This window comes from Lithobates pipiens, unplaced genomic scaffold, assembly GCF_037356315.1.
Source record: "Lithobates pipiens isolate NorthernLeopardFrog02 unplaced genomic scaffold, aLitPip1_a1.2 Scaffold_23, whole genome shotgun sequence".
NCBI lineage: Eukaryota > Metazoa > Chordata > Amphibia > Anura > Ranidae > Lithobates > Lithobates pipiens.
In genome coordinates, this window is record NW_027507785.1 from 312,105,903 (window position 1) to 312,122,094 (window position 16,192).

Below are 16,192 nucleotides of genomic sequence, written 5' to 3' on the forward strand. Positions count from 1 at the left end.
GACAAGGTCGAATTTGAAGCCAACAAGAATTTAAAGACTTTAAAAAAATTCCTTCCATGCAAATCCTTTCCTGTAAGCCCTTGTACACACGGTCAGACATTCCAACAACAAAATCCGACGGATTTTGTCCGAAACTTGTGTTGCATACACACGGTCGGACAAAGTTTGGCGGAAAATCCGATCGTACGTAACGTGACGACGTTATTTAGACGGGACTACGTTCAGGCTAGTAGCCAATAGCTTTGGTCTGGGAATTTGATCTGAGCATGCGTGCCACTTTGTCCGATCGGAATTCTCTACACACAATCAGACAAAGTCCGATCGGATCATGTGGTCGGAAAGTTTTATAGCCCAGCTCTAAAACTTTGTCCATCGGATATTCTGACGGAAACAGTCCGATGGAGCTCACACACAGTCGGATTATCTGACAACACGGTCCGATCGGACATTTTCCGTCGGAATGTCCGACCGTGTGTACAAGGGCTTAGACCCCTTTCACACTGTGTCGCCTCGGGCGTCAGCGGTAAAAGGGCGCTATTTTTAGCGCCGCTGTACAATCATTTTAGCGGCGTTATTCGGCCGCTAGCGGGGCGGTTTTAACCCCCCGCTAGTGGCCGAAAGGGGGTTAAATCCGCCCGCAGCGGCGTTTTGCCAGCGGTATCGCAGCGCTGCCCCCATTGATTTCAATGGGGAGGAGCGGTGAGTTCACCACTCCAAAGAAGCTGCTGGCAGGACTTTTTCTGACGCCCTGCCAGCGCAACACAGGCTTTCACACTGGAGTGAATGGAGCAGCTGTTTTTTTTTTTTTATAATCTGTATTTTTATTTTAGTTTCCGTAGAACATAACAAAACATACAGTGCACAATACAATCGACAATGTATCACTATCCTGAGTAATTGACCTCGTTAAACAGATCTAACATTGTGCAAAACATCAGGTAAAATCAAGACAGAAGGGGAAAAAACAGTAACCACATAACTGGATAAAACATTTGAGGGGGGAAGGGAAAACAAGGCCCTACCAGTGCGATTCACATCATGGGGGGGGGACCCCCTCCAGAGGCCTAGCACAAGGCACACACCCCCCAACAGCTGTCAATACCCGAAATGGGGCAACACACCCACGGCCCTCAGCAGGGCCCCGGCCAATGCCCCCCCCCCCCCCGGAGTGGGGCCTCAAGCCTCCAGCATAACTCCGTCAGGGGGGAAGCATCACCCGGAACCCCGCCTCAGCCTCCCACGGCACCGGTCGCCTGTCAGAAGGAGCAGCTGTTTTAGAGCGGTTTGCAGGCACAATTTTTAACGCTATAGCACCTGCAAAACACCCCAGTGCGAAAGGGATCTTAATATTTTATTTCTTTTTGTATTTTCTGCACATTTGTCATCATTTATAGGCCCTCCCCCCCTCCATCCCCTCCATAAAAATCTGACTCAGAGCTAAGTGCTGTTTTATGGCAGACATCACTCTTTATGACAACTGGCCGAGGCTCTTCCCTCGTTCCGTCAATCATTTGGTTAAATCTTCCGGCTCTATCCCATAATTCAGTCTGCCTGTCTATAATGAGGGTATCCTCCTCCTTTCTTACAGGTGAACACTTTAAACGATCTCATTGGAGCAACTTTGGCCAGTCAACTGTAATTTATTGGGAAGAATCGGTCCTGACGAGCAGATTTGGGGACGTTATGGAACAAGTGAAAAAAAATTAAAAATAACATAAATTTGTATGTAAAACAGATGGTGTGTGTGTGCGTTTATTCCTAGATTTTTCTCATGCTTTGTGTAACAAAAAGAAAGTACACTGGATTGCACAGAGGATCACGTAATTAACCTTCAGAGCACCAGCTTGTACAGTGCATACTTCTGAATTATCAGGCTATTTTTCAAGTTTTCAGTGCTGTCATAGTTTGACTGACAATTACTTGGTCATGCAATACTGTACACAAATGAAAGCATTTGTTAACCCAAAAAAAATATATATATAGATCCAGGTCACTTAAAGCAGATTTCTCTTAGATTGTAAGCTCTAGCGGGCAGGGCCCTCTGATTCCTCTTGTACCAAATTGTAATGTCTGCCTTTATTTTGTTAAGCGTTGTGCAAACAGTTGGCGCTATACAAATCCTGTATAATAATAATAATAATTACACAGCACAGTGTTTGTGCTGTGTAATCTGCCCCCTCTTTAAACTAAAAAAAAACTCCCTGAATCTGTCACTTCCTGTAAGCCCTCTCTGCACTGACCACAAAAATCATGGCTGTGGTCAGAGTGCATCCCTCTGTCATACGCTGCCTGCTCTCTGCTCTCCTCTCTCCCCCCTCCTTTCTGCCTGTTACCTCATTCTCTGTCTGTCTCCAGGACACCCCCCCCTCCCCCCGGCTGCTATTCTTGTAAAAGAAAAACCTAAAATTTTCACTGCCAACCCCTCTATTAGAGGCTGGCATAGCACACTATCATAGCTCCCAACTGTCCCTAATTTCGAGGGACTGTCCCTGATTTGGAGCAATGTCCCTCTTTCCTCCTCATTTGTCCCTCATTTTGGTCTGATATATGTACTTGTATATAAAATGTACTATTTACCTTTCAAAAAGTGTTTCCTAAAGCTAAACCTTTGATCCAAATGCAAAATGTCTGCATTTGTAAATTCGAAAAATCCAATATAAAGGAATAGTATTGGTAAAAAAAAAAAGCACTTGTGGGTTTAACTAATCTTTTTGTTGGGGGTTAATTCTCATTAAGGGGGTGTGGCAGGGGGTGTGTCTTATGCATACATACTTTTGCTAGTAGGTGTCCCTCATTCCCATCTCAAAAAGTTGGGAGGTATGCACTGTAAGTTGTTTTGAAAAAGGAGTCTTCTAAATGGCGAATTTCAGCTGTCTTCAGGCCGGTCACGTGACTCACGGCCGCTTTACAGCTCCGATGGATGGATTCTGCAGAGGAGACGAGCAGCCATGTGATCTCCCCGGCTGACATCAGAGGGAGATCATGGCTCCTCCCCCAGAAGACATCCATCGGAGCTGTAAAGTGGCCAAGAGTCACGAATCTCAGCCTGAAGACAGCTGAAATTCTGTATTCAGAACACTCGTTTTTCAAAACAACTTACATAGTGTTCTAATAGAGGGGCTGGCATAGTCTTAAAGAAATGCCTTAACAAACACTTTAATTTAGGCTCTTAGCAGCCGAGGGCCACGAGTCTAAGGCTGCTTCCACACTGAAAGCGCCGGGCATTAGCGCTATAATGCCGCTTGTTTTAGCAGTGTTTTAGCGCTGTTTAAGCGGCACTTTTGCAATTTTTTTTGGCCACTAGCGAGGCGATTTTTACCCCCAAAAAAGGGTAAAAAGTCCTGTTTTGCAACGCTTTTCAGGCACTTTGAAAGTGCTACCCATTCATTCCAATGGGCAGGGCGTTTTGGGAGTGCTAAACACAGCACTCCCAACTCGCCCCAAAGATGCTTGCACGACTTTTCGGAATGTCCCGCAAGCACAGCGCCCCAGGGTGAAAAGACACACTGGAATGAATGGGAGGCTGTTTTCAGGCGCTTAGAAGAGGCTATTTCTAGCGCTAAAGCGCCTGAAAACCACCCCAGTGAAGCTGGCCTAAGTGGCATGGGCATGCACAGTTCATAGTTTTCTATTAACAGCTCCATCTGTCACCATTCAAGAGTATATATGATGACCTGTACCTGTAAGTCTACCACATATTAGATATATGGTGTCCTCAACAACATGGCAGCGGACAATGCTTTTGATGGAAATCTGTCGGTTACATATGTCTGCAACAGCATTGGAACTATACAGTTTCCGTTGGCCAACAAATGAATCCACGCAGGCTGTGGATTAATGCCACGGCTGACAGTGACTGTATAGTCCCTACATAGACATTAACTGGCAGGACTATGGGTCATGTAATTAACCAGTGGCACCAATGATCTTTTCTTCATGCCTCTGACCATCAATGTCACGGAGCACTTTACCACTGACCTCCAGTGTCAGAGAGCACTTTATCACTGATTATCAGTGTCAGAGAGCACTTTACCATTGACCTCCAGTGTCAGGGTGCACATTACCACTGACCTCCAGTGTCAGGGAGCAATTTATCACTGACCTCCAGTGTCAGGGAACACTTCATCACTGAGCTCCAGTGTCAGGGAGCACACTGACCTCCAGTGTCAGGGATAACGTTATCACTGACCTCCAGTGTCAGGGAGCACTTTACCACTGACCTCCAGTATCAGGGAGCACTTTATCACTGATTATCAGTGTTAGAGAGCACTTTATCACTGATTATCAGTGTCAGAGAGCACTTTACCATTGACCTCCAGTGTCAGGGAGCACATTACCACTGACCTCCAGTGTCAGGGAGCACTTTACCATTGACTTCCAGTGTCAGGGAGCACATTACCACTGGCCTCCAGTGTCAGGGAGCGCTTTATCACTGGGAACCAATTACAAGGAGCACTTTATCACTGATCATCACTGTCAGGCAGAACTTTACCACTGACCATCGATATGGGTATGGGTGATGTATGATTGTGAGCCTGTGAAATTTGTCTGGGAAAGCGAAATGTTTGTACAACTTAGGAAGCAATTTTATATCTGATAAGATATGTTATCAGAGAAAAAGCCATAAAAGCGCAAATCCCTTTACAACAGGTAATGATATTTGTGTATGACAACATAAAACTGCCAATGCGAATATATCACATTACTGTTTCCAACCAAACAATGGTGTTATCCATTTTTTTTTTTTTTACAGTTTTCGATCTTTTTAAATCTGCAGTTTTTTTTCAATAATACCCGGTGTTCTTGCTGTGAAGATCCTTGTTTAGACTCTTACGGTTATGGGGGTGACAACTGTCTCCCAATTGCAATCTTGTGCTGCCACCTACAAACCCAGGGGTGATTCCACCCAGCCATGTTGACACATTACGCAGGCATAGTCTACCCTTTTTACTACCTGTTTGGCCAGTTTTGTTACTTCCAGGTGCCCGTTAAAACCACTTCTTGTGTGGAGATTATCGTCAGGATCTAGGCTTAATGTGGAATTCCAAGCCATCATACAATCTATTCTTACATTTCAAGATTTTGGTGATTGTTACACAAGTTGGGCAGATTTATTGAAGCCCTAGCGACCCGGGACCCTCTCCTACAGTATGTCCCTTATGATCTCTCCCGTTGGATTGGAATATGTCTTTGGTCTATTATATGATTGCGTGTATATATACAATTGATATCAAAAGTCTACACACCCCTGTTAAAATGTCACGTTCCTGTGATGTAAAATAATGAAACAAAGATAAATAGTTTCAGAACTTTTTCCATCTTTAACCTCTTGTTGACCAGCCGCCGCAGTTGTAATCGCAGTCATTGTACGTTGGCTGCTTTAAGAAGCTATAGGGGTCCTTCCGCTCCTTAAGTGGTTAATGTGACTTATGAACTGTACAATTAAATTGAAAAACAAACTGAAGTCTTTGGGGGGGGGAGGGGGGAGAAAAAACTAAAATGTGGTTGCATAAGTGTGCACACCCTCTTATAACTGGGGATGTAGTTGTGTTCAGAATTAAGCAATCACATTCGAACTCATGTTAAATAGGAGTCAGTACACACCTTCCATCATTTAAAGTTCCTCTGATTAACCCCAAATAAAGTTCAGCTGTTCTAGTAGGTCTTTCCTGACATTTTCTTAGTCGAATCCTACAGTAAAAACCATGGTCCGCAGAGAGCTTCCAAAGCATCAGGAGGATCTCATTGTTAAAAGGTATCAGTCAGGAGAAGGGTACAAAATAATTTCCAAGGCATTAGATATACCATGGAACACAGTGAAGACAGTCATCATCAAGTGGAGAAAATATGGCACAACAGTGACATTACCAAGAACTGGATGTCTCTCCAAAATTGATGAGAAGGGGAGAAGAAAACTGGTCAGGGAAGCTGCCAAGAGGCCTACAGCAACATTAAAGGAGCTGCAGGAATATCTGGCAAGTACTGGCTGTGTGGTACATGTGACAACAATCTCCCGTATTCCTCATATGTCTGGGCTATGGGTTAGAGTGGCAAGACGAAAGCCCTTTCTTATGAAGAAAAACATTCAAGCCCAGCTAAATTTGGCAAAAACACATCTGAAATCTCCCAAAAGCATGTGGGAAAATGTGTTATGGTCTGATGAAAGCAAGGTTGAACTTTTTGGCCATAATTCCGAAAGATATGTTTGGTGCAAAAACAACACTGCACATCACCAAAAGAACGACACAACCACTGTGAAGCATGGTGGTGGCAGCATCATGCTTTGGGGCTGTTTTCCTTCAGCTGGAACAGGGGCCTTAGTCAAGGTAGAGGGGATTATGAACAGTTCCAAATACCAGTCAATATTGGCACAAAACCTTCCGGCTTCTGCTAGAAAGCTGAACATGAAGAGGAACTTCATCTTTCAGCATGACAATGACCCAGAGCATACATTCAAATCAACAAAGGAATAGCTTCACCAGAAGAAGATTAAAGTTTTGGAATGGTCCCGCCAGAGCCCAGACCTGGATCCCATTGGAAATCTGTGGGGTGATCTGAAGAGGGCTGTGCACAGGAGATGTCCTCGCAATCTGACAGATTTGGAATGTTTTTGTAAAGAAGAGTGGGCAAATATTGCCAAGTCAAGATGTGCCATGCTGATAGACTCATACCCAAAAAGACAGAGCGCTGTAATAAAATCAAAGGGTGCTTCAACAAAGTATTAGTGTAAGGGTGTGCACACTTAAGCAACTATATTATTCTATCTTTTTATTTTTACTTCCCTCCACCCAAGATTTTAGCTAGTTGTTCAACTGAGCTGAACAGTTTATAGGTCACATTAAAGCCCCTTTCACACTGGGGCGGGAGCGGCATCAGCGGTAAAGCGCTATTTTTAGCGCCACTTTACCGTCGTTTTAGCGGCGGTATGTGGCCACTAGTGGGGCGGTTTTAACCCCCGCTAGCAGCCGAAAAAGGGTTAAAAAACATCCACAAAGCGCCTCTGCATGTGAGTACACCCCTCACATTTTTGTAAGTATTTTATTATATTTTTTCATGTGACAACATTGAAGAAATGACACTTGTCCACAATGTAAAGTAGTGAGTGTACAGCTTGTATAACAGTGTCAATTATCTGTCCCCTCAAAATAATTCAACACACAGCCATCAATGTCTCAACCGCTGGCAACAAATGTGAGTACACCCATAAGTGAAAATCTCCAAATTGGGCCCAACGTGTCAATATTTTGTGTGGCCACCATTATTTTTCAGCACTGCCTTAACCCTCTTGGGCATGGAGGTCAGCAGAGCTTCACAGGTTGCCACTGGAGTCCTCTTCCCCTCCTCCATGATGACATCACGGGGCTGGTGGATGTTAGAGACCTTGCGCTCCTCCACCTTCCATTTGAGGATGTCCCACAGATGCTCAATAGGGTTTAGGTCTGGAGACATGCTTGGCCAGTCCATCACCTTTACCCTCAGCTTCTTTTGCAAGGCAGTGGTCGTCTTGGAGGTGTGTATGGGGTCATTATGTTGGAATACTGCCCTGCGGCCCAGTCTCTGAAGAGAAGTGATCATGTTCTGCTTCAGTATGTAACGGTACATGTTGGCATTCATGGTTCCCTCAATGATCTGTAGCCCCCCAGTGCCGGCAACACTCATGCAGCCCCAGACCATGACACTCCCACCACCATGCTTGACTGTAGGCAAGACACACTTGTCTTTGTACTCCTCACCTGGTTGCTGCCACACACGCCTGACACCATCTGTACCAAAGCATGTTTATTGCGTTAAACGTGTCAACCTGCTCCTCCCCTGCTTATATGCTCATCACGTTGCTTTTAATGACTTTTGAATAAAGCCGAATTGCATATTTTGTGGGTGTGCAGCCATCCGGTTTTCTTTTTCAATATGGGAAAGCTGTGGAGAATTATCCTCATCCCACTGCAGAAATCAACTTCAATCAAGTGGAAAAACCTTTCATGCATGTGCCTCAAAAGACATATAGTCTGCTGACCAGTGGGCATTGAAAATAACATATCCATGTATTAGTATGGACCCTAAAAATGTTTTTAAATTGTAAGATGTATTACAAATAAAATACATTTTATGATATAGCTCATGATATAAAAGTCAATTTGGACCTTGCTGTGCTCATTATGAGGGGCTCACATCATCTATGCACACCCCATTAGGAAAAGTACCCTCCATCCCTGTGCTGGTCTGTTCACCTGCCGTGCCCATAATTAAGGGCTCCCACCATCCCTGCACTTAGTTCCCAGATCTACATATCTGCGGTGCTAGATATGAGAGGTTCCCACCATATCTTTGTTGAGTTCTGGCGCACCTGCTGTGTCCATTATAAGGGTCTCCCAGCATGCATGCTGAATATTTATTTTATACCATGCATGTGGTCAGGTTGAACCAGTTAGCCCTGTCCAGACCAGGAAGGTGGGAGTTAATTGTATGTCTGGTTCTGCTCTGGGTCTGGCCCACTTTTCCTGTATTATATAAATTGGGACACTGGTCCAGGGTGAGTGTGGACACGGTTGACCCCCATAGATAGTTGGGGAAGAGAGTTGGATAGAGTTCCAACGCAGCCATGGGTTGTGAGACCCGTAGGGGGTGGAGACGGAAGATGAGACCCGTAGGAGCAGAAGAACGTCTTGCACTACGGTCCACATGTAGAGACTTCTAACTTGGGGATCGCCCTGAAGATACCAATATAGGAGAGTGCCTCTGAAGGACTATGACTACTGGACGACACTTCTGCAGGTATGCTGGGGCAGTGCACAAGCCTTTAGTCATAGTTAGGATTCGGAAATTAGGAAAGTGTCATGTCTTGCCTATTGGACTGCGAAATGTCTATTTTTGTACCTTTCCAAGTAAAGTATTAAACCGTTGTCCTTGCCTGGTCTAGAGTTACTAAAGAAATATATCGCAAGTAACTGGCACACACATAGTTCACTAAGTGGGTCTTAACACATTGGGGTATGAAGGTATGAAGGTATTCATGTGGAATTAAGTAATATGAAGACATACGCAGTTGCCAAGAGTAACGGAAGTGTAACAAGCCGCCTGTCAATAGCGTGTATATGTTATAGGTGGAATGGCCTCTAGCAGTGAGGGAGATGTTGTTGGCACTTCTTCCGCCAGCGGTCTGTCACCCATAGCAACAGGAGCGGATTGCAGAGATTCCCCATCATGTACAGAGCTACGTGTCCCTCCAAAATGCAAGTTACTGTAAAGATGTATACTGTCACAACGGGGAACTGAGAGGTAACTGGAGAACAGTTGCACTGCTAGTGTACATGGTGTACGTTCATCTCTAAGCCCTTGTACACGCGGTCGGACATTCCGACAACAAAATCCGTCTGATTTTTTCCGACGGATTTTGTCCGAAATTGGTGTTGCATACATACGGTTGGGCAAAGTTGTCGGAAAATCCGATCGTTCAGAATGTGACTACGTTCAGGCTACGTTCAGGCTAATAGCCAATAGCTTTGGTCTCGTAATTTGATCTGAGCATCCGTGGCACTTTGTCCGATCGGAATTCTCTACAAACGATTGGAAAAAGTCCGATCGGATCATGTTGTCAGAAAATTTTATATCCAGCTCTCAAACTTTGTCGGTCGGATATTCCGACGGAAAAAGTCAGATGGAGCCCACACGCGGTTGGATTATCCAACAACACAGTCCGATCGCACATTTTCCGTCGGAATTTCCGACTGTGTGTACAAGGGCTAAGAGTAGAGAACCGCCTTAAGGTGGAGTATTCCCCCACGGCCGCTTCAGCCATGTCCCAGGGCATTGATGAAGATGATACAAAACTAAGGTACCCTGTGTGTGTGTAAAGTGACCATGTAACAATGTGCCTAACATAGCCCAGAAGAACCCACACTGGGGCAGGCCTCTCATGATGACCCTTGCTTGGCACCCAACAAGGAGGAAAATGGAAGATATGATGACCACCACCACGCTACCCTTACATGCAGAATGTAAGCCCTTGTACACACGGTCGGAGATTCCGACAACCAAATCCGTCTGAGTAATTCCGACGGATTAATTCCGGAAGAGGTCCGGAAGTGATGTTGCATACACACGGTCGGACTAAGTTGTGGAAAATCCGATTGTACATAACGTGATGACGTTATTTCGTTACGACGGAACTACGTTCAGGCTAGTAGCCAATAGCTTTGGTCTAGGAATTTGATCTGAGCATGCGTGGCACTTTGTCCGTCGGAGTAGGCTACACATGATCGGAGTATGTCCGATCGGAGCATTTTGTCGGAAAATTTTACCGGCAAGTTGGAAAAGTTGTTCCGTCGGATATTCCGACGGAAACAGTCCGATGCAGACCACACACAGTCGGAATATCCGACAAAACGGTCCGATAGGACACATTCCGGCGGAATCTCCGACCGTGTGTACAAGGGCTAAGAGGAGGTGCTGGAGCACACAATTACTCAAAACTTCCAAGCAGGATAGGCACAGAGTTGGAAATTACTGTATATCTGAGAGATCTCATTATTGGAGTATCTAAGATATATAAGAAGCCATGGGCTAACTCAGCTTACCAGATCCCATCTGTAACTAAAACACAACTTTTGGGTGAACTGACCCTTTAAACCATTACAATTCCTACTACCCGACAAATGGAACACCCCCCATCACAAGCCACACTTCAGTTTTCACTGTGCAATTACCTTGGGCTTCCAGGTGATCACTTAAAGGTTTTCCACATAAACCCTGGACCTATGTATGAGGATGAGTTTACAGGAGGACGATGTTCCCATTTGACTGTTTGCACACTTCACATGATGGCTTTGTAAACTCTCTGAAGCTATTATAATCTGTTAAGTAGAAGTTTAACGACTGTATGACCCGTGCTGGCCAGGATATCCAAAAATTACCCGACACATTACAGAAAATGACTGTCCTTCTCATGCTCACTTGAACATTATAGAAAAACCATGAGCAAATTCCTCCCCCAGCCAATGGGACTCTGAGAAGAAGAGTATAAAATACCAGGGGACCTCAGTTTCTGCATCTCCTCATCCATCCAGTCTACTGTGAGCCAGAACTGTCCCTTCTCCAACACGATGAGGGCCCTGCTTGTCTGTTGTGTCCTGCTCACTGTCCTGGCAGCTGGACAAGCGCAAGGAGATGGACAGTTTGTCAAACTGTGCGGCCGAGAGTTCATCAGAGCGGTCATCTACACCTGCGGAGGGTCCAGATGGAGGCGCTCCCTGGTCGGGAATCCCCAAGACATGGCTGGTAGGTATAAAAAAAGAGAAAATTCCAGAGGTTAGTGGGCTGAGCGCTCATGTCAAAATGATGCTCAGAAAATGTCAGTACTACCCGTCTGTGAAGGTTCTCATTAATCCAGGCCCTGGTATATCTAATAGTGGTTAGTCACATTTAACTGGACTTGTTCTATAGACCTTTCATCGTTTCTCCAAGCCACTTCATCAGTTTCAATACATGTCTAGATGATACTCCAACATTTATATCTACACCTTTAGACACCGTAATCCAATCACCATGGAATGAGTAGATGTTGATAGTCCCATCCTGTTCTTGGACAATGAACCCACACATTTCATGGTCATTGGATTAAACCCTTGCATATACCCAGTGAAGTGACTGGCCTCAGGTGATACATAGAGGAGAAACAAATCCAGCTACATAAGTTATATCTGTTTATCTGCAATCTTCTTTTCCTTACATCTGTTCAAAGTCCAGAATTTACACGGCTGGTCTGAACTGTCAGAAAACAGGGGGAGGAGAGCTAAAGTTACACTCTGCAGAGCTCAGTGAGGACAGCTGAGAGCTGATTGGAGGGAAGGGTGTCAGGAAAACTTGTCAGAAGAAGAAGAAGAGGCAGCAGACAGGAATGACACTAAGCCCTTGTACACACGGTCGGAGATTCCGACGGAATGTTTCCCATCGGACCGTTTTGTCCGATATTCCGACTGTGTGTGGTCTGCATCGGACTGTTTCCGTCGGAATATCCGACAGACCAACTTTTCCAACTTGCCGGTAAAATTTTCCGATAAAATGCTCCGATCAGACATACTCCGATCATGTGTAGCCTACCCCGACGGACAAAGTGTGTACAAGGGCTAAGTGCTCTGGATTCAAATACACACTATAGAGGGATATGCTTTGGTCATATTTTATATCTGAAGTTTACAACCGCTTTAAGGTGTCTTAAACTGACCATACACTGTACATATTTGAGAAAGTTCCCGATGAAGCAGCCAAAATTTACTCAGTGGGTGGACCTGTTGACCTCCTCTCCAGCCTGACATTTAAATCAAACGTGCCAAGTAGACCAGAAGGGGGATTCATCCATCCATAATGTTACTGGGAATGGAGAAATCTGATGATTTTTTATTTTTTTTCCCATTCAATCTGCTTTTAGCAGGGTATGATCAGCTTTAAAGATGAATTCCAGGTATGTTTTTGCAATTTTTACACAGTTACATTAATCCAGCTGGTACCAATGTAACTATGTATATACTATACCAATGGGATCCCCGTGTAGTAGTCCTGCTCTTACAATGATCTCCACTAGCTTCCAGGTCCAGTGACGAGCAGCTCACCTACTGCTTACTGAACACAGGAGGTCACCCACTCAGGACAAATATAACTACGTATAAATATCCTTTCCTGCAATCAGTGGCGTCGCTAGGGGGTGGCTTTTGGGGATATAGCCCTGAATCTGGGGCCTATAGCCCTGAGTACCTGCAGGGGTCCCCAAGGGGAGGGGAGACTCTCTGGGGAACCTGATGTAAGTGGGGGGGGTCTCTGGGGACCCTGATACAAGGGGGAGGCTCTTTGGGGACCCTGATTTTAAGGGGGAGGCTCTCTGGGGACCCTAATGTAAGGGGGGCTCTCTGGGAACCCTGATGTAAGTGGAGGGCTCTCTGGGGACCCTAATGTAAGGGGGGCTCTGTGGGAACCCTGATGTAAGTGGAGGGCTCTCTGGGGACCCTAATGTAAGGGGGGCTCTCTGGGAACCCTAATGTAAGTGGAGTGCTCTCTGGGGACCCTGATACAAGGGGGAGGCTCTCTGGGGACTCTGATGTAAGGAGGGCTCTCTGGGGATATATACACACACACTTATATTACTGTATATTCATGTATATGCCCGCCCAAGCGTAGGACTTTCTTTACTACGCTGCTGTGGGCTCTAGCCCCAGATCTTTTGTAAATCCAGCAAAGCCTCAGCCTGCAATTCATCTTTAAGGTGCGAGTATAAAGGTATCTTCCTGACTTAAAGAAATGGTTTGGTAATCTAAAAAACATCTTCAACATTACAGAACGTCCTGTTGAAGGTGACTAACTACTACTACTCATTACCAAACGCTACCACCAGATGGCACACCTTTCCTTTGCACCATGACGGGGATATACGGCTTAGGTTTTGTAATAGAGGCAAACCCTGACAACTAACGTTGTCACCCTAGGACAGGAAATGTGTTACTACAACACGAAAAAGTGTTTTGTTATATCTGTTCAATTAATGAAAAAATATATATCTGCTGACCCTACCTGAAATCTGGTAAGCTGGTTATTGGTTACATTGTTTCCAGGTATCTTTAGGGACCAAAGAACTCTTCTCCCCCTAGGTTATGGCGATGAGGAGAGGGGTAGGTACTCTGTAGTTGTAACATACTCCCTGTCCTAGCTTGACAATGTTGCTCTTTTCTACAGTACAGTGAGTGGACGTTGTCATTCTAGGGGACAGGAGGTGGCAGGATTACCAGGAGAAATAAAAGTGAAAGAAGCCTGAAAAAATGAATGCAGCTGCTACATATAAGGACTGATAATCTGTAATATGTTATATTTTATGTATATGCATGTATACAGCTTTGTTCGGCTGTATTGTTAGGTTTTCTTTGGGTGTCTGGGCGGGGGGTTAAAACCACGACTCAGCCACCTGTTTCTAAAGTATTTGCTGTTCCTCCCACCAGTTCATAGGTACCTGTGGCAACTATTCTCCAACTCTTCTGTTAACCCTTTATGGTGGCCTTCCTCCTGTACCTTGTGTGTGTGCTGTACTGGCCCAGTTCTTCTGATACGCCATGTACCACCATGGACCCCTAACTTCAGACCAGGCTAACAGTTAACAAAGCTTTACTTGCAGGTAGAAGTCTACTAATGGCAAAGTTCCCAGCAGGCGGGTTCCCTTAGAGCAGAGGTCTCCATACTGCAGCCCGGGGGGGGGGGGGGGGGGGTGAGGGGCGGATACAGCCTTTCCCTTTCTTTTATCTGGCCCTTGGGCCATTATTCCCCCCCCCCCCCCCACTATTGCTGACATTGTTTCTGTCTGTCTATCACCGACAACAAAAATGGGGCACTATTCCTCCCACTACGACCAATGATGTGGCACTATTCCTCCTATTGACACCAATGATGGGGCACTATTGCTCCCATTGAAACCAATGATGGGGCACAATTCCTCCTATTGACACCAATGATGGGGCACTATTGCTCCCATTGAAACCAATGATGGGGCACTATTCCTCCTATTGACACCAATGATGGGGCACTATTGCTCCCATTGAAACCAATGATGGGGCACTATTCCTCCTATTGACACCAATGATGGGGCACTGTTGCTCCCATTGAAACCAATGATGGGGCACTATTCCTCCTATTGACACCAATGATGCAACACTATTCCTTCCATTAACACCAATCATGGTTCACTATTCCTCCCATTGACACCAATATTGAAGCACTCATCCTACCATTGACACCAATGATGGGGCACTATTCCTCCCACTGATGCCAGTCATGGAGTATCGTTTACTCCCACTGATGCCAGGACATTTCTCCCCTCCTAAAATATGAAGGACAGCAAACTGTCTCTTAGCTTACAAAGCTTGGAGATCCTTGCCTTGGAGCGATGGTTATCAAGGGTTACATCTTCTTACTGGACCCTCTGCTCCTTTCCCATGTGGTTCCCATGTGGTCCTGCTCCCTATCTGAGCCCCCCCCCCATTTATATGCCAAACAGGGTGGAAGGCAGAACCCCCCAAAAAAAAGCCTGGGAAATCAGCAGACCCAGTATTAACCCTTCCCCGCCCGGGCAGCCCAGACTAGACTAACTAACAACAACCCAATTTGTAGGCACCTGCCTAGAGAAGGAGGAACCGGCAAAAGCAAAATACAGGCAGATTAAACTTCAGATTAACGAGAAAGGGGTACATTGCGTAATTCTGGGCATTTTGAGATGGTACATAAAATAGTCCTGGTTTTTATTCTATGTATGATGGAAGGTAGTGTAGTAAAAACACATAACACCTGTTATTATATAATGGCTTTACTTCCGATGGGTATCTAACCCTATATTACGCAGATAACCCAATGTACTCATGTATGTACTACCGTTCTGGCCATGTTGGCCTATATCATTTATTGTACCATGCATATACTTAATATGTCCTCTTTTTTTTTTTCTCTCAATAAAGTTGTTTTTCCGAATTAAAAAAAAAACAAAAAACACATAACATGAGGCATTGGAATTCATCCCCCAATCAGAATATAAGCATACTTGAAAATGGTTTTCTTTTATCTGACACATCATTGGGGATGCAGAAACATTTTCTTTTTTTCTTTTAACAGAACGGGAGAATTTCTTTGCTTTCCATGCTGGTAACACAAAGGAGAGGGAGCCCCTGCCATACCCAGCCCAGAAGATGACCTCCCAGGTGGGCTATGAGGACCTCCAGCAGACAGGATCTTTGGAAGAAGTTTGGGGGTCTCAGAAAAACTCCATCCAACAGAGACGTGACCTGGACGAGCTGCTGACCACAGCCTGCTGTAGGACCGGCTGCAAGAAAAAGGACTTGAACTCACTCTGCTAGGCGGCCAGCTCCAAATCGCATGTTAGTTTGGTAACAGGGCGTGTTCTTTGTCACATGTCACATCTGTATGACCACACCCACCTCAGTGTTGGTGCTGGTAATTCTATTTCAGGAACGTGTTTGATGATGATTTGTAAAACTCCAGACCTCATTGTCATATCTCTGTACCGATAATAGCCAATAAATATTATTATTTGCTGGAATGATTTGCAGACTGATCAATTAGGTAATGATGACTTATTGGAGTTACCCCTTTAAGGGGACCCTGTCACCAGACCATTCATTATAACGAAAAAATCATCCCATAGGATTAT

The 16,192-nt window shown here is 45.1% G+C and overlaps 2 protein-coding genes across 2 annotated transcripts in view; both read left to right on the forward strand.

Annotated features, from left to right (window-relative positions):
• Window positions 1–1,734, forward strand: part of DNAI4 (dynein axonemal intermediate chain 4) — a 70,759-nt gene extending 69,025 nt beyond the window's left edge. Inside the window, exon 17 of the mRNA XM_077450522.1 lies at window positions 1,589–1,734. Coding sequence (XP_077306648.1) covers window positions 1,589–1,639 — 51 coding nt within the window. The 3' untranslated portion in view covers window positions 1,640–1,734. The remainder of the gene's footprint in view (window positions 1–1,588) is intronic.
• Window positions 1,735–11,034: 9,300 nt separating this feature from the next.
• Window positions 11,035–16,081, forward strand: INSL5 (insulin like 5). The gene is made up of 2 exons (XM_077450525.1): window positions 11,035–11,274; window positions 15,637–16,081. Exons 1-2 carry the CDS (start codon window positions 11,100–11,102, stop codon window positions 15,876–15,878), a joined length of 417 nt encoding a protein of 138 aa, XP_077306651.1. The 5' UTR covers window positions 11,035–11,099; the 3' UTR covers window positions 15,879–16,081.
• Window positions 16,082–16,192: the final 111 nt, after the last annotated feature.

What these genes read in the sequence shown, in the direction of transcription:
- INSL5 (XM_077450525.1), top strand. Translation starts at nt 11,100, where the DNA reads ATGAGGGCCCTGCTTGTCTGTTGTGTCCTGCTCACTGTCCTGGCAGCT. An exon ending in GAATCCCCAAGACATGGCTG is followed by an intron (nt 11,275 to 15,636) that starts GTAGGTATAAAA and finishes TTCTTTTAACAG; the next exon opens with AACGGGAGAATTTCTTTGCT.